The sequence below is a fragment of the Tachysurus fulvidraco genome, chromosome 1 (genome assembly GCF_022655615.1).
Source record: "Tachysurus fulvidraco isolate hzauxx_2018 chromosome 1, HZAU_PFXX_2.0, whole genome shotgun sequence".
In the NCBI taxonomy this organism is placed as follows: domain Eukaryota; kingdom Metazoa; phylum Chordata; class Actinopteri; order Siluriformes; family Bagridae; genus Tachysurus; species Tachysurus fulvidraco.
Window position 1 is genome coordinate 28,408,679 of NC_062518.1, and position 20,162 is coordinate 28,428,840.

Here is a 20,162-nt window from a genome sequence, read left to right on the forward strand (position 1 = left end):
CACACTGTGGTTTATTGTTTACTGTTTACTGTTCCATTAAATTTATAGTAAAGAAGGTCAGCTCTGGGTGGTACATGCTAGTATATCCTCACCTTTGCGAGCACGGTCAGCAGGGTCCATGGCCGCCACGGGTTCTGACACCCGAGAAGGATGACTCATGCCGCACTTATTCACTGCACGCACACGGAAAATATAGCTGCGGCCTTCAACAAGACCAGTAACTGGAAAACGGGCGAACTTGACTGGAGTATCATTGCATTGAATCCAGTGAGATGTGCCAACTTCACACCTTGTGAATCCAAAACAATAGACAGTTAAAGAAGGGAAGCTGTTTTTCTATAATGTTAATCAAGGTCTTTGAGAGTGCTATTTCATCCTACAGTATACATATACAAGTATATGGATAGAATGACAATAATGGCTCTATAAGTTTAGAGGTTATCACAATACTTGTTTTGTGTCTCCATAAAGATTTATGATAGAGAAAATTTATATAAAGCTAATGTATTTATTTAATGTATATTCATCAATTTCTTTTTTTTTTTTAAAGATTTATACACACATACCTGTCTACAAAATAGCCCAGTACGGCGCTACTTCCATCCACAGCAGGCTGTTTCCATGTAACAATGACATAATCTTTATTAGCTTCTTGACAAAACACATCCAGAGGAGCACCAGGAGCCCCTGCAACCTCTGCATCACTGTCTATAACACGAAAAGTCACACAGGTCAATTATCAATTTTTCATAAATTCATTCAGATCATCCAAAATTCATGTCAACTCATATTTTGCTATATCATATTTTCTAAATTTGCTAGCCTCAATTTTGATTTAAGTTTCTAAGATGAATTATCACCATATATATGTTGACATAACACTGGTGATTTTCCTGTGTGTCAATGTGATTTTCCCTTTTAAATTGTTGTTGGAGACATAATTGAATACCACATTGTACTGTATTTTGTGGTACTGAAATCCTTGTACTGTAGGATTAAGAAAATATCCAAAAGACATTCCTCTCTGAGCTTCTGATTTCTACTTAACTTGAGCTGTTGCACACTTTCGGCAGATAGGTATAAAATTAGAACGAAACCTGAGACCTAAGAGAGGCTCAAGCCCACACTCATAAACACAAGGTCTATCACTCCACACAATCTTTAATTCCTTGCTTTATAATTATTTAAAGCCCAGATTGTACACGAATCATGTTATACACATGTTTATCTTTATGTTTAATGGTATGGGCTTAAGAACAGAACCAAAACTTTGATACCTACAGAATCAGAAATGAAGGACAGGCCAAATCTGCTTTTAATTTCAGATTATAGACTAATATGAGGTCATGGTGCTAAATGGGAGACAACAAAGGGCCTGCCATCAATTTTTCCACAGCTACATGAGTCATTGTGTGTGTGTGTTTGTGTGTGTGTGTGTGTGTGTGTGTGTGTGTGTGTGTGTGTGTGTGTGTGTGTGTGTGTGTGTGTGTGTGTGTGTGTGTGTGTGTGTGTGTGTGTTGGGAAGGGGCACTGTTATTGTTGCATGATCTAAATTTGACATGTCCAATGAGAGCAGATAGATTACATTATGACATTGACATAGAAGACAAATCTCATACAAAAACACAACGTTATTAGCACTGAACATGTATAAAGTCCACACTGTACTATATACACAGCTGTAATACTGTCTAAAGCACACACTCTACTGTACAACCTTAAAATATGCCGTACATGTCAAAAGTCTAAAAGCCAAGGTAAGCCATCCATCCTCTCTACTCAGATTGTGTCTACATTGGGAATTGTTAATTTTTCTGAGCTGTATTTCTTGCATCCTTCAAGACCACCAACATCACAGTGTGAAATATAGCTATATAGTTTTTCAATGACTATTCACCCATAGACATCATATCTTGCAGCAAAAGGCTAGTATGAAACCCAACACACATACACCAGTGTTCACACCTCAGTGGACCAACTATAGATGTATTAGCACTCAAACTATGGATATTGGATGTAGACAATATATATGGTTAACATGTTTATGGATATTACCACCTAAAATTGGCCTTTACCCATCTAGACAAAAAGGAAATGTATGTGTTCGTAGTCTTTAGCACAGAATTCAACACATTCTTTCCACCAGATTTGATCTGCTGGTTATGAGCATTTGCTGTAAATGTATCCTGGACCTCCTAACCTCAGATTTCAGTCAACCAAGATTAGCAACATCTTCTAGTCACACTGCACAATGGCCCACTTCAAGGTTGTGTATGTGTACTTAGACCACTACTGTTCACACTTGACAACTGACTGGACAGTTTAGTTCATGTTATATAAATATGTTGATGACTCAATGCTGTGAAATGCTTGGGTTCAGAAGATTGTGGCATAATTGCTCACAAAACATTTTGACTTCTGAGGTGATTGAAGATTGTGGTGATCACTATTGGATTGGATTTTAACTCGCCTGAACTCCCAATACCATTTACCTAGCCACAAAAGCCCAATTGTGTCTCAATTTCTGAGGAATCTATCCTCACTACTATCTACACTGGAACCATAGAGAACATTCTCAGCAGTACCATACTTGTAACTTGATCTTAATTATTCACTGCTCTAGGGTAAAGCTAAAGATCACAACAACAGACACCAAACATGTATTGGCTGATTTACTATATATGGAAAAGTGTTTTGTTGAATGTTAATTATTCCTCTCCTCTTGTATTAGGACAAACGTTACCTCGGACAAAGACGTAGGCTGAGTGTGTCTCATAGCCTGACTTTGTGATGACACGAAGAGTGTAAAGCCCCTCGTCTTCTTTATTCAGGTGTGTGAGTGTAAGAGTAGCTCTTTCTCCACTCCAGTGCATCTGAACCCACTTAGATGTCACCAGCAACTTATCTAACAAACACACACACACACACACACACACACACACACACACACACACACACACACACACACACACACACACACACACACACACACACAAACACACACACACTCAAATGTTTAAGTAATCAATGAAATAGATTAAAACATTAATTTAATTTTTAATTCTAAAATGGAAAGTGATCATTTTTTGTTCATTGACAGTTTGTTTTCTCACCATCTCTGTACCATTCAATCTCAGGCTGGAAGCGTTGCAGTGATGGGTAAATGATAACAGAGCAGCCCAGACTCATCGTCTCACCCTCACGTCCAAAAGACACACCAAACTTCTCTACAATATGTGTTTCAAAAGTCACTCCATACTCCAGGCAGGGCACTAAAACACACAAATAAATAAGAACTTAGTGTAGGTTGATCTCTAGATGAGCAATATACTGAGATCCACAGAATAGAACACTGATAGGTGAGAGAGTGCTCCACATCAGACTTGGTGAATGTTACCTGTGCAAAGCAAAAGTGACATGTAAATTATGTTAAATTTTGCACAATAATAGTTAGCATAATAGCATAAACATTAGTATTGACAGGAAGTAAAAGTTACATTGAAGATTTTTACATGAATTCAGTCTTTATTGCCCTCAAATGAATTTAAATAGATATCGCTATATTTAATCAGTGTATTCTGTGTATAATTTACTGTAATTTTAAAGAATTTAATCGTTTGATAAAATTAGCTACACAACAGCTGTTCCGAATAACTAAGAAACTGTGAAAAATGCATTACATTTATTTTATTAACCCTAGTTCTGGGCTGCATGCTTTACACAGCAAGAAACATTGCTGCCTTGCAGATTAATGGTACCTGGGTCTGTTCTAAGCTTGGATTACTTTATGGCTACATCTTTTCCTTGTATCTGCATGGGTTTCCTTTTGGTTCTCCAGTTTCCTTCTCACTCAATATTACATGAGGGTATTTTAATATTTAATAAGCACAGCAAAGGCTGCCCTTTCTAAAATTCCATGCTTTCTGAAGATATCAGTCATATTCTATTCAATTCAATTTTACTCTATTTTATTTGTATGGCATAATGGACATTGTCTCAATTCAGCTTTACAGAAATTTAAAAATATAGAATTTTTAAATTAAATCCCTAATGAGCAAGAATAAGGCAACAGTAGCAAGCAAAAACTGTCTGAGATGATATGAGAGCACCCAGACTCAAAAGGGAACCCATCGTAATTTGGGTGACATTGAACAGAAAATAATGTAAATGTAAATAACGTCTTTTCTACAACAGTTTGTAGTCAAGTGGAATTGTGCAAACAAGAAGTCCTGAGCAGCTTATAGTTCAGTGTATTTCTGAGGTCATTGTAGATTTAACACTAATTCCTGCCAAAGTCTTTTAACGTTCACTGATGAAGACCTGAGTGTGTATGTTGTATGACATATATCGTAGAAAATGGAGGATGTAGGAGGAGAATTTCTGATATCAAGGAGATAAAAATGCTGTCTGCAGATATTAATAAACATATTGTAGATTTTTGTTACATAATGGAAAACAGAATACACTAATTAAATAAGAAAATACCATGAGACCACAGATTCAGAAACTAGTATTTTTACTTTTTCTCTCTACACTGCATTTTATCTAGCTAGCTAGTGTTAGCTGGTTAGCATGTGTCAGCTGTGGAGATGTGCCGAGCCTCGGGGAAAGCTACTACATTCATTCTGTGATCTGGTCCTGAGCAGCACAAAATGGGATAAAAGTGGAGCAATGGTTTGTCCTTCAACCATATAGTTAGATATTTTATATAGTTAGCATGATGAGACAAGTTTATAATGTAGGTTATGGGTTATTTCTGATTGTGTAGAATGAGCAGAGCTGCACGATAGCATCTGTAATGCACAGGCACTGCTGCTTGTTCAGGTCTTCATACTGAAAGCTATACTATCATCTGATAGCAGCTTGGCTTCATGGAAAATGCCTCTCTATTGTGAAATCACTGTTTAGGCATACTACTCCCAGTCTTGAGTTTAATCTGTATGCTGAAGAACACTATAGAGTTTTCTTTGGAAAAGAACTAGTTCTGAAAAACATCAATATTTCTGTAGACACAGAACCAAAACTCTCAGCATCTAATTTACGCCAACTCCAAACCTTAGTTTGAGACCTAGTGACCATGCAATATTGACCGGTGAGGACATGCAATGCTTAAAGAACAGAACACAAAAACCTTTAACCCGGTTACCTTCAGAGCCGGACCATCTCTTATCTGTGCCCAGTACATGGGAAACAAAACAACTGTTAGCATTAGTAACATTAGCCTTTGTCTGACTGCTGTACTTCTCCTTTGTATAATGCACCACATCTTTAAAACAAGCTGTATTAAGTTTAGACAAAAATAGCACTCAAACACTGGAAACTTACAGATTTTGGGAGTTGGGAGAGACTCATCAACGTCACCTTTGAATCCTAAATATCAAACCAATTAGAAGAAATCTTAAATATTTTCCAAAATACTTTTTATATAAAATGCTGTACATGAGAATGAAATAAATGATTTTCAAAGTCATGTTTTTAAAATTGAGTTGATTGAGTTTTGCATTCATTTATACATTTATCTCAGGAAATGTTTAACATAGCTACATTTATTAAATAAGAAGATCATTTTTGACATACTTTTAACCACGACAGAGGCAAAAGCTGAAAGCTCCCCCTTGCTGTTCATGGCAGACACACGATACTGGGCAGTGTCATCAAAGTCACATCTACAATGACAGAACAGACAGTACCATCACATGGACCGCTAGCAAGCACACATGAATTAATGCACTGTAAATCATCGAGGATGTTGCATGCCTGCCATGTATCTCTACAAAGTTCCAAAACTAATGTTCAAGGTCAAAAATAGACCTCAAGCAGTGATATCACCACACCAGGGCCAGATAAATTACCAGTAAACTATCATGTAGCCCATGAACTATGGCTCCGGTTTATCTAGAATGTGAGAGTATGAAGGCTGAATATAATCAAAGTACAGTTCTATCCTTATTATTCCTTTTTTATTTATTGACTGTGTGTACGAGTGTGTAGACTTGTACTGTACGTGAGACAAAGAGATACCAAGGCTAAGGGGGAAGGAATGTCAATGATGCATGGCTTTATTTAGGTGTCCCTTAGGTTATGGCAAACTGACAGAGGAAAGTTTGGATCACGTGTCGGCATTTGCATGAACTATGAACTATGAAGGACTCTGAGCTGATTTTTTCATCCATTTGCTCAAGTTTCATGCTGAGAGAGGTTTCATGTAGGTCCTAGATGATGTTTGGATATAATATAATGACTGAAACTAACAGGTGTGTGTGTGTGTGTGTGTGTGTGTGTGTGTGTGTGTGTGTGTGTGTGTGTGTGTGTGTGTGTGTGTGTGTGTGTGTGTGTGTGTGTGTGTGTGTGTGTGTGTGTGTGTGTGAGTGCAAGGCTTTATGAGTGTGAGTACCTGTTAATTTCCAGAGAGTGAACATTGTAGCTGCTCACTAATTTGTACTTTCCTGGATGAGCCATTGGGTCAATGCTAACATTGTTCTTGTACCTGATTGATAAGGGTGGCATGAAAGATAAAAGAGATTTAGAAGAATCTTGAGAAACAGAAGCACTGAAAATTATATTACTTAAAAAATACTTAAAAATAAGAAATTAGAACAAAATCATGCTGAAGCTATGTTGAAATACCTTGAATTAAGTCACATTTTGGTAGTATTTTTAAATATGTTTTCATTCCAGTTAAAAATTGTTTGAAATAATCTTGCTATAATCTTAGATGTTTTTAGCAAATATATTAATTTACAATATTTTTAGTTAGCATGAATATCTAAACTAAAATAAATATTGTAAATATAAAACTTACAAAATAAGCTACATAAACTTTTACCTGTATGCCAGTAATACAATGCTGCTGATGGTTTGTGTGTGTGTGTGTGTGTGTGTGTGTGTGTGTGTGTGTGTGTGTGTGTGTGTGTGTGTGTGTGTGTGTGTGTGTGTGTGTGTGTGTGTGTCTTATTGTGTGTGTGTGTGTGTGTGTTTGTGTGTGTGTGCTCACCACACAATCCGGGGCTCAGGCCATCCTGTAACCGTGCAGTGCAGCCTCACACATTGTTTTTCCCACACAGTGTGTGAGCGAGGCTTGATCACAAACTCCGGTGTATGCATCAGGTTATCCTCGTTCAGGCGCTTGTGGTACTCTTCGTTGTCATGGATCTGCAGGCATGTGGTAACACACAGGCTTCATATACAGCTAAAACAGAGTTTTGTTTTGTTTTTAAATGCCAACATTTCTACCATGCTCCTTATACTCTTACTCTCGGTGCTATTCCACATGCACCATTCATATTCACATGGTAACATTCCACAAACATGTAAACAGCACAAAAACTTTGACAGACAATCATCATGCTTGTTTATTGTATATCTGCAGTACGGTTGACTAGGCTTTGCTTTCATGTGGATGCTGCAGCTTTCATCATTATACGAAACCTGATTCTCATTTGGGCTTCCCTTATTTTACAACATCATTCATAACATTAGCACACATGCCAGAGACATCAATACACTGCTGCAGTGTAAGAAACCTCAGGCATCTGGCACAAGGGTGTCGTGGATTATTGACTCTGCTTAGTTCAATGCAGTTATGATCTCTCTCTCTCTCTCTCTCTCTCTCTCTCTCTCTCTCTCTCTCTCTCTCTCTCTCTCTCTCTCTCTCTCTCTCTATCTCTCTCATGATGATCTTGTCACAGGCTGAGCTTTAATGTGTTCAGTGAGTGGAGACAGCTGAAGGTTCTAATGCAGCGATGCACCTTCAGCTAAAACGATTAACAGTTCGTTTCATATATACTTTTTGCAATGAGGCGTACGAATTATCATCACATACAGCATAGATTCATTTATGCACATTAATTTTAGAGAGATTAATGCTTATAAAATTCAAATGCATATCTGAGTGCATGAAACAACATACTGTATAATAAAAGCTGTATACCACTGACACTGTTTCATGTAGTTAAACTCAAATCAAAATGAGTGATTCTGCAGCGGAAAAATAATGAATCAGCTACATGGGTGCAAAGCTCCCACCCACTAGTCACCTATTCACATGTATGCATTAACTACATAGAATCAATCAATCAATATCCAAATATTTTATTAGTTATCAATCTATTACTGTTTATGTCACAATTATTGTTATGTTCGTTTCTATGTATATCAGACTTAGTTATTAAAGAATGTATTACAGATCTAAAATTAAGGATGATTAACACGCTCCTGAACTGCACTGACCCTCTTGGTGAGGGAAATGCGTTCTGCAGACTCCCTCATGACGGTTCTGCGAGACTTGTGTTCCATGCGTTCCATCTCCACCCCACTGGAGAAGAGGTCCCTGCGTGCCAGGTAACCAGCAGTCTGTTTAGCCTGAGCCTCTTCAGTGTCTGACAGACCACTTGCAAACTCCTGACTTGGGTGGAGAAGGTGAGGGTGGAGGAGTACAGTAGGTGTGGATTGGGGTGTCAGTATCATGACAGAAGCAAAAAATACTCTATATATTTATATACTATATATACTATATATACATAACACATTTGCATTTGGAAAAACCTTTTACACCTTTTTAAATTAAGTTTGAAGTTAAAAAGGATGACAGCATTCCCAAATGCACTGTTAATATCATATCTGTGCCTGGAAACCCAGTATCAACAGATTGATTACCCTTGAAGTCTAATAAAAGCCTAGTTGTTTTGCCTATTATTATGAGTATTTACACTCTCATGAGTCCTGGCTCATACCTTCCCCTGAAGATGGGCACCACATAGCCTATAATCTGGTTTTCTCTGTCCACAGCCAGGTAGGTGGGCTTGGCTCTCTTTGTCTTAGGACTCACCCCTGTCTCATCCAGAGAGGCAAAGGTGGTATCTCTGATGCTAAAATGCCCACAGCAAAAATATCATATATTAGGAAATGTCTGACATATATAAGAACATAGTGAGGGAATATATATATGGAATGTTGGATAGAAAGAAACGTAGAATTAGCAATTAGATGGGTGAGGGAGGGGAAAAAACTTTTAGTTCCCTTTAGTACTGTTGCCTAAAAGTAATATATACGATCTCTTAAAGAAAGCAAAATCCGACCCAAGATGGTCAACCAGAGCATTGGAATAGAAAAATATCAGTGTTAAAAAAATATATGTATTTTAAAATATTTTACACTCTAGTATTGATATTCCAACTGATTTAGAGTCATTATATTATACCGTACATTTGAATACACAAACCAGCTAGCACATTTGAGAGAAGGCAGCTCAAGAAAAGTTCCACAAACTACACAGAGTGGCTGTCTAAGTGCATACTGTGACCTTGGCATATGAGGCAGGTGTATTTACAGACTATAAAGAGGGAGTTGCAGAGAACAAGTGAGAGTAAGACTATCTGCTCAGACCAAAAGTGTCTGGACATGGCCATGTAATAGCGTATCTATGTCTGGAAGGGTTTTATGTATGAAGATCTTCATGTCATCTGGTCTTTAACTACATACTAGTTAAAAAATGATTTTTTTAAATTTGTTGATTGTTTTATTAAGCTGTGCAGTAGCTGAATATCTTTGAATGGCCCAAATGAAGGCAAAAAAATACTTGTACTTTCTTGTACTTAAGACTAAAAAAACTATTGTTTCTAAAGGTATGACATTTACTTTGCCATATTACTTACCACTTAGCTTGTTTATGGCTCCACAAAACAGTTTAAAATGTACATAAATAATTGAGAGATTTCAAGTGCATATCTAGTTTAATATTCAGCAACATTTCTCACTTTTGCTGAATTAAAGAATTATGTCCTTGATGGATTCACACTTTTTTGTGCATAATGTGCATAAATTGCACTTTGGAATATGATAAATTTCCAGACCTGCTTATTGCCATTAAAATTCTCAGGTGGTTATTTTGAGAATTCTGAGCCTTACTTTGAACAGATGAACAGTTGAATCCATAGATTATGTGTAAAACCATTGCACACTGTATAGTACAATTCCTTAAGAACCCAACACTGGCTCCAGACCAAGACTAGCCTTTGAAATCACAGCATTTTAGTTACTGAGCACAGAACCTTGAGCACTGTGCTACAACGCTACACTTTACACATGTTTCTATGAATTCAGTTAACCTCTTAAACATCCAGGACCTGTAAGCAGAGCCAGAGTTAAATTCCCCACATTCATAACTATATATCATACTATTTGTTTTACTGTAATTACTCACACTCAATACTGTTTACACTCAATAACTGCATAATAAGTCAATAGGACAAATGCCTAAAATATAGTAAGTTCCATAAACTTTCTTGCAGTTAGATGTTTGACATTACAAGTGACTGAAGAGCGTCTACTCATATCTTTTACAAATGTCCAGTATTATTAAGATATCCTGATAAATATTGAAGTAATGTTAACTGACTTATCGGTTTGTGAAAACAAATTGTCTTTGCTTCCAGCAACACAAATGGCGCTTCTCCTATCTGTTTTTTGCATCACTGCATCAGCGTTCTTTTGTTTCATAACAAGCATTCATTTACTAGCTCTCTTATAGACAAGGAATAGATAATCACTTTAGATGAGCTTTAAGCTGATTTATTTTATTTGTCTTGAGAACAGAATTTTATGCATGTGTCACATTGCGTACTCAAACCAGTTACAAATCAAAACCAAAATCAAGACCAGGGTCGTCAGTATTCACCATTACATTTTTCGCAAAAGCCAAAGAAAGAAAGTGAAATCAAAGTACCTACTCGAGCGATTGCTAAACAAGTTCTAAATTTCAATAAACAAAACATCCATGAATCCCAAATGTACAATTTATTAAAAATACAACCAAATAACAAATTACAATCCAATGCAATTTTATATGTGCAAACAATTAAAAACAAAAGTCCTCAAACCAAATACTCATGTCAATACTCAAACCTTACTCAGTCAAAACAAATGCAGTGTTTGGATATCATAAAAATCTCCCAACAGGTAGACCACACTATAAAATCAAGCTTAATCCTAAACTGTGACACCACAAACATGACAACTGAACCTACAAAGATTCCCAAACTCAGACCTGAACATGGATCTGGAATAAATTTGCAGACAAACATTCTTGTGGTGTCAGCAATTACCACCAAAGGCAAAACGGAAATTGAACAAATAAAGCATGCAGGATTCACAGACAAGTTGCTTGGTTTCAGATAGATTTAAATATATATTTAGTGGGAAATGCAGGGAAATGCAAGGAAGCAAAGAATGATGAGCTAAAATGAATTACTGGCATTAATCAGCGATTAAACTGGACCAAGGAGATGTTAAACAAGAGTTTAAGGATGGGACAAGATTATGTTGGTGGATTTCTCTCCTTGATCTTACCCTTTTGTGTTGGTTCTGTGGGCGGAGTAAGTGCTGGAACTCTGCTGATATTGGCTGATCGTAGACTCCGCCTCCCGGCTACGGTAGGCACGATCATAGTGACGGTGCTGCTTCTGGTAGAATGGGATCGATCCAGACATCGCCTTCTCCTTCTAGTTCAGTGCCTAGTTTCTGCTCTGACGTTCTCTTACACTGAAGGCTTAAATGTTTCTACACACAAGTTAAGTGAGTTCAATTATATCTGAATAGGGAGAGTTTTTTAGTTTTTTATTTAGTAAGGAGCCTCATATCGTCAAGTTCTTATTTGTTGTTCGCTATGGTACACTGCCTTAAATATTTTATTTAGAACATTGTTGTGTTTTTGAAATGTCTATGAAAATGTTATAATTACAAATGAATTTATGATATTCTCCAACGTGTAAGGTGACACTACTCAGATTTGTAGTTGGGACTGAGGGATAAATCAGAATTAAATCAGAATTTAGCTTTCTACTCATTTTACAATCCAAAGAGCCTGTGAATCCAAACGTTCGGTATAAATGTTTAAAGTTCAGGAAGCACATGCAAAAGGATCATGATGCACCAGCAAAATCCAAAGGACATTTTAGGCAAAATCATGCATCATAATAAATGTAATTTAATTCTCTGAGCATCTGACACAACAATAATTTTAACCATTAACACTGCAATAACACTTACTATTATAAAGGCAACACATACACTGAATCATTCTTACCTTAACCAAAGATCTGTGGGCTGGAAATCAAGTCAGGTAGCACAAAAGCACAGGAGGTACAAACAAGGCTCCGGTTCCGAGGGAGGATCAACAAAGCTCAAAATTCACGCAAAGTACTGTGCAGTGAAGAAGCAATCTCCAACAACCAAAATAATACCGAGGCGGGCTGACATGCCTCAGCCCCGTGCGAGACCTTTTATGGCTAGGGAGGCGTTAAATATAGCTCTAGCTCAGTTATCCCAGTCATACAGATAGGGTGCTAAGGTATATGTTGATAAGGTAATGATGTGGAATCACTTAGTGAGGTCCATTAAAATCATTAGTGGTATTTATAAACTGATGGATGGGATTAATCTGACAAATTTTCAGCCCCTCAATGAAATCCGATGGAATCATTCTGTCCTACACACCAATAACAAGTCTGTCACTACCTCCCCTGTCATACCTGTCACACAATTATTTCTTCAGATGCTTTTTTTTCCAATACAGTAACTTTTTATTACCATAACTAGAAACTTACCAGAAACTAGTAAGCTATACTGGCCAACAGAGCTTTGTTCCACACTAACAATAGACATGCTATTGTTACCTCTGTTACGTACCAAAGATGCCATGTAAAAGTGTGTGTGTTTGGGGGGGAAGGTGGCGTTTGGGGGTTGGGTTTGCTGTCAAGTCTATTTCATTGTGTTTTTCTTGGACAGCATTATAAGTCCCATGAACATTTTCATACTGTGTACATTTTTTTTATTATTTAGCTTGAAGTAAAGTCACCTAAATTGTCTTGTTTATAAACTATAATTGTGAAAAATCCTTCACCACTTATTATCTCCTCTGTCACCAATATAAAACATAGCTTAACTGTAAGCCATCTGAATGTCATGCCAAGCTTTTGCAAAGTTGTAAGGCCTCTAAATATAAAAGGATTTACTAATGAAATGTTATGAAGAATTGACAAATTATGAAATCATTTCCAAAACAGTTCTAAAATGCAAATGTTTTCCTCAATTGCTCTCAGGGCCCAGGACTTCTTGTAGCTTTTGACCATGCCTTGTTTCTCTGGGATATGAATATAATAGGGATACTACAAAGGAATAGTGCACAGATAATGTTTTTATTTTTTGTTTTTAGAAAAACCTTTCAGAAACATTCATAGTAACAACAAAAAAAGAACAATATCACTTACATCCCTAACTGAGACATTAACATTTATGGCATTCGGAAGAAACCAGAACAACTTACATTTTATACAGCTGAGCATTTGAGGATTAAGGGCCTTTATTAGCGGCCCAGCAGTGGCAGCACTGTGGATGTGGGATTCAAATTCACAGCCTTCCAATTGGTAGTAAAACACCTTAACCAATAGGGTACCATATCAAATAATAAACTTGAGTGTTGAGAGTAAACTTGAGGAACTGACAGAGCTGAACTGACAGATGAGGATGAAAATGTCTGCCATTTCTATCTCTGGGTTATCACTGGACAAAAGTCCAGTGTTTCCGTGGACAAAATAGTGCTCATATTTACTATTTTACAAAAGCAGGTTTGCCTGCACAATTCATGTGATGGATATGAAAAATAAATAACCATTTCTTATCTTTTATATTTTCAGTTCTGCAAGTTTTCATGAAGGGTGCCAGCAATTCTGGAAGACACATAAATTCATGATGCAATAGAAATAATGATAATAGCAGGAAAGATCACTCTTTTTTTTGGAAGTGTTGTCCACTGTCATATATACGTTCACATTGCATCAGTATTAAAACATTGTTAGACTTGACTAATTGTACGTTGTACTTGCGATATTTTAACAAGTATTATTTTGGTGTATTTATTCTATACTTGTGCATTACTCACAATAAATACTTGTACACTTACTTTATTTGTTGTCCATTAAAATATCTTTTTTTTTTACTCCTTAAAGGGCATTAAACTATACATTAATATACTATACATTAATCAAATTAGCTCGGTTTTTGCATTCAATCAAGTTCATGAATATGGAGTGGCAGTTCATAGTCTGCTGAGACCTTCTCATGCTACACAATGTAATTAATACTGTATTTCTTCCCATGGCCCTTCCTCAACAAAATATTTCACTATGCTGGATAAAGACTTATATAAAATTGGATGGCTCCTACTGTATGCCTCTCTAATAGTCATTAACTATCTAATATGAATAAACATATCGAGGAAATTTTGTTTATTTCGTAACATTCAATCTTCAAACAGATTTAAATACTCATCACATTAAATATTTGAGTAAATTTAACATTTTACTTTCACATACATTTTTTTTGGATAATTCCACTTTTAATTGAATAAACTTTTGACATCTATTCTTTCACTTAAGTTTAATTTCTCAGTATTTTGTCCACCCCTGATTAAAATGCTAAAATGCTGATGACAATAACAAATGCAGCCACACATTTCTTGCACGTTTCCTCTCACCTGTTTCCTTTCTTCACACATAATAAACCTTTCAGGAATGAAATGACTCATGAGCTGGTTTGGGATTTATATTACACCGATTCACTCCTGCACACATCCACTGCTGTACTGATGTCATCTCTGTGGCTCAAAGCATTTACAGTGATACTTTTCATTTTGCCTGTATGACATTTTTAAATGATAGTAAAACAGTATAATATTTATTACTGATCAAAGTGCTTTTTTGGGATCATCGTTTTTAAAACTGAGATGATTTTGCATATGTTTGCAAACATTTGACAGTGCATCTGTAAAATACAGGGGCTGCGCATGTTTTTATAACAGGTTTGTATAGTGTGTATAGTTGTATAGTGTGTATAGTTGTATAGTGTGTATAGTTTGTATAGTTGTATAGTGTGTATAGTTGTGTTCACCAGCTTTTCGGACTTTTTAAAGGAAATGTTTAAGAAAAAACATAGTATGTGGCTAACATCAGTTGTATAGATTCGACTGAAATGGTGTTGCTTATAAGCAAGGGGTGTTTTAGAGTCTGAGGAACAAAGGTACCGGACAGAAACAGCTGTTTTTCTAAACGCTCATTGTGTTGTGTTTGATTTTTAAGAAGTCACAACACCTTATATGGACATTTTGAACAGTCTACGTAGACTAGACTTTGGGTGAGTTTGGATGAACTAAGTCACATCAAGCAGGGGTGTCGTTAATGTGTGTATTTAGTCAATTTTTTATTGTCGTTAAGAGAAATGATGAGCATAATTATACATGCAAATAAAATTTATATTTTATGCTGTGTGTTTGATTAAAGCTTATTTAATCTTGTTATGTGTTATTTTATAAGTCTGCGTTGTCATATCCACCCCTATGTCCCTGGTTGAGCCGATCTAGATATCCTGTCCGGAAGCAGTCTCTTCTTTCATCAGGAAGTTTGGGCGGTGGTTGAACAGCGGTTGGTTTTTTGGGGTATCAGGTATGTGTTGTGTTTAATATTTATTGATAATTGTCTGAATTGTTTTCGTGTGTCACGTTTTGTCAATGTACATCCGAAATCTGACTAGCTATTTCGGCTGTATTCGCCAAATTCAGTCGTTTTGTTGATGTAGCGATAGCGCGCTAGCTAGCAAAGTTTGCTAATCATATTAGCTACGAGCCGGTTAGGTAGCACGAGAGAAAACCAGTAATATTTAAATAATTTAAATTGACCAGATACGTTATTGACGTTATCGAGCGTTTTACGTTTTAAGCGACCGCCTTGGTTTAACTACCGCTTAGTGTATGATATTTTCGGAACATCTAAGCTCCTTTTGATAAACCTAGGTGAATCGTTAGGAGTTTCGCATAATGTTTTACATTTTACGACAAATTAAACAATTTAACACAATCAGTGTAAAGTGAGTTTAAAATGTAATAATTCTACATGTTCTGATCATTTTGTCCCTCTGGTCCATGATATTACTGCGGAATTGATAGAAATGTTCTTGTAATGCAGGTAAGAAGAGAAAAATGCCAGATATCCGCTCACTGAACACAATCGCATGTCTATTTTTGTCCATCCTTTTCCTGAAATTGTTTTGTATTGAATGCATGTATTATTGGATGTATTATTGAATGTATGCATTGTCACCTTTTTATAAATATGCAAATCAAATTTATTTGTATGGTGTTTTTACATTTGACATCGTCTCAAAACACCTTTACAGAACATAAACATAGAACAAAAGGTTATTATAAGGATGAATATAATACAAAATTCAAGATTAATCGTAGATATCTATTTAAATGTTTGTATTTATCACCAATGAGCAAGTCTGAGGTGACTAGGTGAAGAAAAACTCTCCTGAATGGTGAATGAAGAAACCTTGAGAGGAACCAGACACAAAGGGGAACCTATCCTCATATGGGTGGAGGGTGTGATTATACATATACAGTCTGACAAATGTTTTAGTGATGAGGAAATTGTTGTCCTCACAGACCACATGGAGTTGGCATCTCCTCTTTAGTATAGCAGCGTCTAACTGGAGCTTTGGTAGATCTCCAGATGCCTCAGGATCCTCACAGTCGTCCTCATCTCAGTGGAGGTCCAAAATCTTCATGGCACAGAAAACAAACACGACTCAAACATGTTTGTAATAAGAGTAACTCATGAAGTAAAGAATCGTTTTAGTTTAGGTAAAATTGGTTCTCTTGAGGAGACCAATAATGCATATGGGGAAAATGTGTAGGTTTTATTAAAAATTCTTTTTGTTAAGAAGAATCATTTGTGATTTATCTGTGTATAAATATCTGCAACATAGAAAAGCACAAATGTGTTCCAGAGTAAACTAGGTTGATTTGTAGTGTGTCTATGTATAGAAGACTCAAGGGTGAAAATATAGGCCAGTTTCTTCAATGCCTTCATATCTAGCTATTTTACTCCGTAAACTTTTAGATGATCCTGATGCCTGTACTTTTTTGTTTTATCAATATCATAACTGGCTTATGCTATTTTAAACGTGTGACTGTTTTGCCATTATGAAGAATGAATTCCAGCATGCTGAGGAAATGGTGTGGTTTATAGCAACAGGTCTCTATCAAGCAGATTTCTTCCATCTGACTGGCAGCTGGTCCGGTTAAAATAGTTTGTTAATCATCTCCTTATCCTCAGTGTCCTATTAGTCCTGTAATATAGGCATTTTTAATTCTTAATGTACATGCAGGCAGGAAATGGCCTTTCCCGTTGTGACCACTGTATATAGCTCTAATTTCTTTGAAAGCATTTTTCTGAAACAAATGTAACTTGTGCCTTTTTTTTGTGTGTGTGTCTGTTTCCTTTTGAAGAGCTACTTTAGTATCAGCAGTGTCCAATTACATTTCCTGCTTTGCCAGACAAGACTGGACAAATCCCCTTTTTTCCTCATAATGATATTTTGTACAGATTGACCCAGGATGGATTATGACTACTAATGGCTGCTAAATTTGTGTTAAAAAAGTAAAATGTTCCCTTCATTAAACTGTTATGAATGCAACTGACATTTAATTACTTTTAATCTTTTATTAGGTAAAATCACAACAGAGCCAACATGTCCAGCAAAAGTCGTGTGAAGGCAAAGACTGCCAGGAAGCGCCCTCAGCGTGCCACCTCAAATGTCTTCGCTATGTTTGATCAGTCACAGATCCAGGAATTTAAGGAAGCCTTCAACATGATCGACCAGAACCGTGATGGCTTTGTGGACAAGGAGGATCTGCATGACATGCTGGCATCTCTGGGTAATTTTCACCTCCTATTGCTGCCTGTTTTATTACCCTAAGAAAGGTAATGAGGCTAATGCCTTTAATGGGACTTTAACAGGAATAGGTGGAGTAGGTCTGAGGTTTTGTACATCTCTGCTGAGGGTGTAGCCTTTTGTGCCCTGTCACTTTGGCTGGCTGATGACCTCATGAATGTGTATTGCCATAACAACATATTTGGAATAGTTTGCCACGGTCACCCTACTGGTAACAATAAGCAGTACAAACAGTTCTAGTTGCAGTGTCCCCCCTAAAACATGTCAAGCTTTTTAACATCCTTTTTTACTCTTACCACTGTGATTGGTTTCCAGTTCACAGCAGACAAGGCGTCATGCAAGAGACGTATTATTTTTCTGCGATCAGCTATCACGCAAATGATGGTTGAGTCCCATATCAGTGTGTTACCACTGTATACAATTTCATATTTAAATGAGATTTTTCACTCTTGTGCTCAGTGTTTAGTGTTTTCAGAGTTAAAATTAAAGTTTTAAAGTGGAAATTATTCTGATATTTAGACACCTAGTTATGTCTTCTATGATGATTTTAAAACCTGTGTAAGCAGGTAGTCTGATACTGTTCAGATACTCTAGTTTTTTGTGCTGTCCCACACTTCAGTCTGACTAACCTCTTTCTCTAATCTCAGGTAAGAACCCAACTGATGCATATTTGGAGGCGATGATGACTGAAGCTCCTGGGCCCATTAACTTCACAATGTTCCTCACCATGTTTGGAGAGAAACTGAATGGCACTGACCCAGAAGATGTCATCCGCAACGCCTTTGCCTGCTTTGACGAGGAAGGAACCGGTAAGAACTAATTTAGTTCAGACAACATAAAATGTGATAAACCACGAAAAACAAGAAGCCAAGTTAAAGCAGCTTTGAAGGCACAGAGGTTTATGTTTAATAACTTTTAAATAGAAACCATTACCTCTATGATTAAATTGAGAAATATCTGGGATTAAACATTGTCTACGGTTTGTATAATCCTTCATCTGTTCACTCGTCATTCTTCTCATACCTATTCAGGCTTCATCCAGGAAGACTACCTGCGGGAGCTTTTGACCACGATGGGTGACCGCTTCACAGACGAAGAAGTCGACGAGCTCTTCAGGGAGGCCCCAATTGACAAGAAGAACAACTTTAACTATGTGGAGTTCACACGTATCCTCAAACATGGAGCCAAAGACAAGGATGACTAAATCCAGAAACCTCCACGCATCATGAGTCCCTCCTTTTTAATCTTCATTCTCAGCTAAAGGAGCTTTATCTAATGTTTCTGAAAATATTCTGAGATAAATGCCAACCTCAAATCTGCCTGGCTGCTCTGTTTCTGTGTGATTTAATTTAAGGTTAGCTTTAAGGGGGAAATGTGTCTAGATCAAGACTTAATCACTGAACATGGTAGGATAAGTATTTTTATCACCCTGTTGCTGAAGTTGTTTTGTATTGAATATGTTCAGTACTGGACACAGAACGGTGGTTTGATTAGGGGGGTGAGGGAGTCATTGGTTGTGGTTGGTTTAACAGTGGGTTACTTCACACACTTTTAAATCCATATACGTGTTAAATTGGGTTTTGTATATGCATTATTAATTAGGATATTTGATAGTATGTATTATAGGTCTTTTTCTAAACTTTTCCCCTAAAAGTGAACCTTCAATAAATTTAAGACACTTAATTTGGATGCAGCAGAACTGCACATAACAGTATAGGACCTCATAGGGGTTCAGTATCTCAGTGCTTTAAATGTGGTAAAATGTGAAGTGGTGGTGGGGTCTACAAGCATGTTTGCTGTTATGTCCCAATCTAGCTGAATTTTTACATTGTATAATAAATATGAACTTTTTTGCAATAAATTACTCAAATTGTAGCATCTGCTATCTTTCTCATTTATTCATTTAACAGAATTTCTATTGATGAGGAGGTGCATGAATACTACTGCATGAGCTTTCTGAAGCTCTGTTAGGTGTCGTGTTTGATTAGTGAGATGTACCCAAAGTACAACTCTTTAAAAAAAAAAAAAAAGCCATATCAAAGCGGGTTCCCTCATACCAGGCAGCATGCCTTAGCTTGCTTGAGCTTAGCCACAGAAATGAGTGTCCCTGAATTTTTTTTATTTATTTTTTTAACACATGGTGGGTTACCAAACATGAAGAAAGTTAATGTTTAAATATATTTAATTTGAGTTTCAGACACAATTTGAGTTATTTTTACATAAAAGGAGTGATAAACTTTTTATTGGGGGAAAAAAAGGAGTTGTATGGGTACTGCTTAAAAAAAATCTTAAACAGGGTTTTCACTATATATGGTCCAAAATGTTACAACTTTTTAATTAAACTCAATTACAGTGATATTCCTTAATATGTTAGT

General features: G+C 36.6%; 2 protein-coding genes across 7 annotated transcripts in view; one reads left to right on the plus strand and one right to left on the minus strand.

The window, feature by feature from the left end:
• Positions 1 to 12,245, minus strand: part of myom1b (myomesin 1b) — a 29,526-nt gene extending 17,281 nt beyond the window's left edge. The window contains exons 1-13 of one of the 6 annotated variants that reach the window (XM_047817680.1): positions 12,083 to 12,245; positions 11,347 to 11,556; positions 8,733 to 8,867; positions 8,230 to 8,404; positions 6,995 to 7,152; positions 6,395 to 6,487; positions 5,578 to 5,666; positions 5,326 to 5,370; positions 5,147 to 5,170; positions 3,114 to 3,272; positions 2,744 to 2,905; positions 567 to 708; positions 93 to 289 (exon numbers count right to left, since the gene is read on the minus strand). In XM_047817680.1, coding sequence (XP_047673636.1) covers positions 93 to 289; positions 567 to 708; positions 2,744 to 2,905; positions 3,114 to 3,272; positions 5,147 to 5,170; positions 5,326 to 5,370; positions 5,578 to 5,666; positions 6,395 to 6,487; positions 6,995 to 7,152; positions 8,230 to 8,404; positions 8,733 to 8,867; positions 11,347 to 11,486 — 1,519 coding nt within the window. In that variant the 5' untranslated portion in view covers positions 11,487 to 11,556; positions 12,083 to 12,245. The remainder of the gene's footprint in view (positions 1 to 92; positions 290 to 566; positions 709 to 2,743; positions 2,906 to 3,113; positions 3,273 to 5,146; positions 5,171 to 5,325; positions 5,371 to 5,577; positions 5,667 to 6,394; positions 6,488 to 6,994; positions 7,153 to 8,229; positions 8,405 to 8,732; positions 8,868 to 11,346; positions 11,557 to 12,082) is intronic. The other 5 variants (XM_047817736.1, XM_047817790.1, XM_027169110.2 and 2 more) reach the window with 5 other exon arrangements.
• Positions 12,246 to 15,394: 3,149 nt separating this feature from the next.
• Positions 15,395 to 19,662, plus strand: myl12.1 (myosin, light chain 12, genome duplicate 1). The gene is made up of 4 exons (XM_027169114.2): positions 15,395 to 15,494; positions 17,562 to 17,770; positions 18,435 to 18,596; positions 18,819 to 19,662. Exons 2-4 carry the CDS (start codon positions 17,584 to 17,586, stop codon positions 18,989 to 18,991), a joined length of 522 nt encoding a protein of 173 aa, XP_027024915.1. The 5' UTR covers positions 15,395 to 15,494; positions 17,562 to 17,583; the 3' UTR covers positions 18,992 to 19,662.
• The last annotated feature ends 500 nt before the right edge of the window (positions 19,663 to 20,162 follow it).

Bases quoted from the DNA above. Each gene is read 5' to 3' on its own strand.
- myl12.1 (XM_027169114.2), top strand. From the start codon at position 17,584: ATGTCCAGCAAAAGTCGTGTGAAGGCAAAGACTGCCAGGAAGCGCCCT. The intron at 17,771-18,434 runs GTAATTTTCACC...CTCTAATCTCAG, and splicing joins TGACATGCTGGCATCTCTGG to GTAAGAACCCAACTGATGCA. The intron at 18,597-18,818 runs GTAAGAACTAAT...ATACCTATTCAG, and splicing joins CTTTGACGAGGAAGGAACCG to GCTTCATCCAGGAAGACTAC.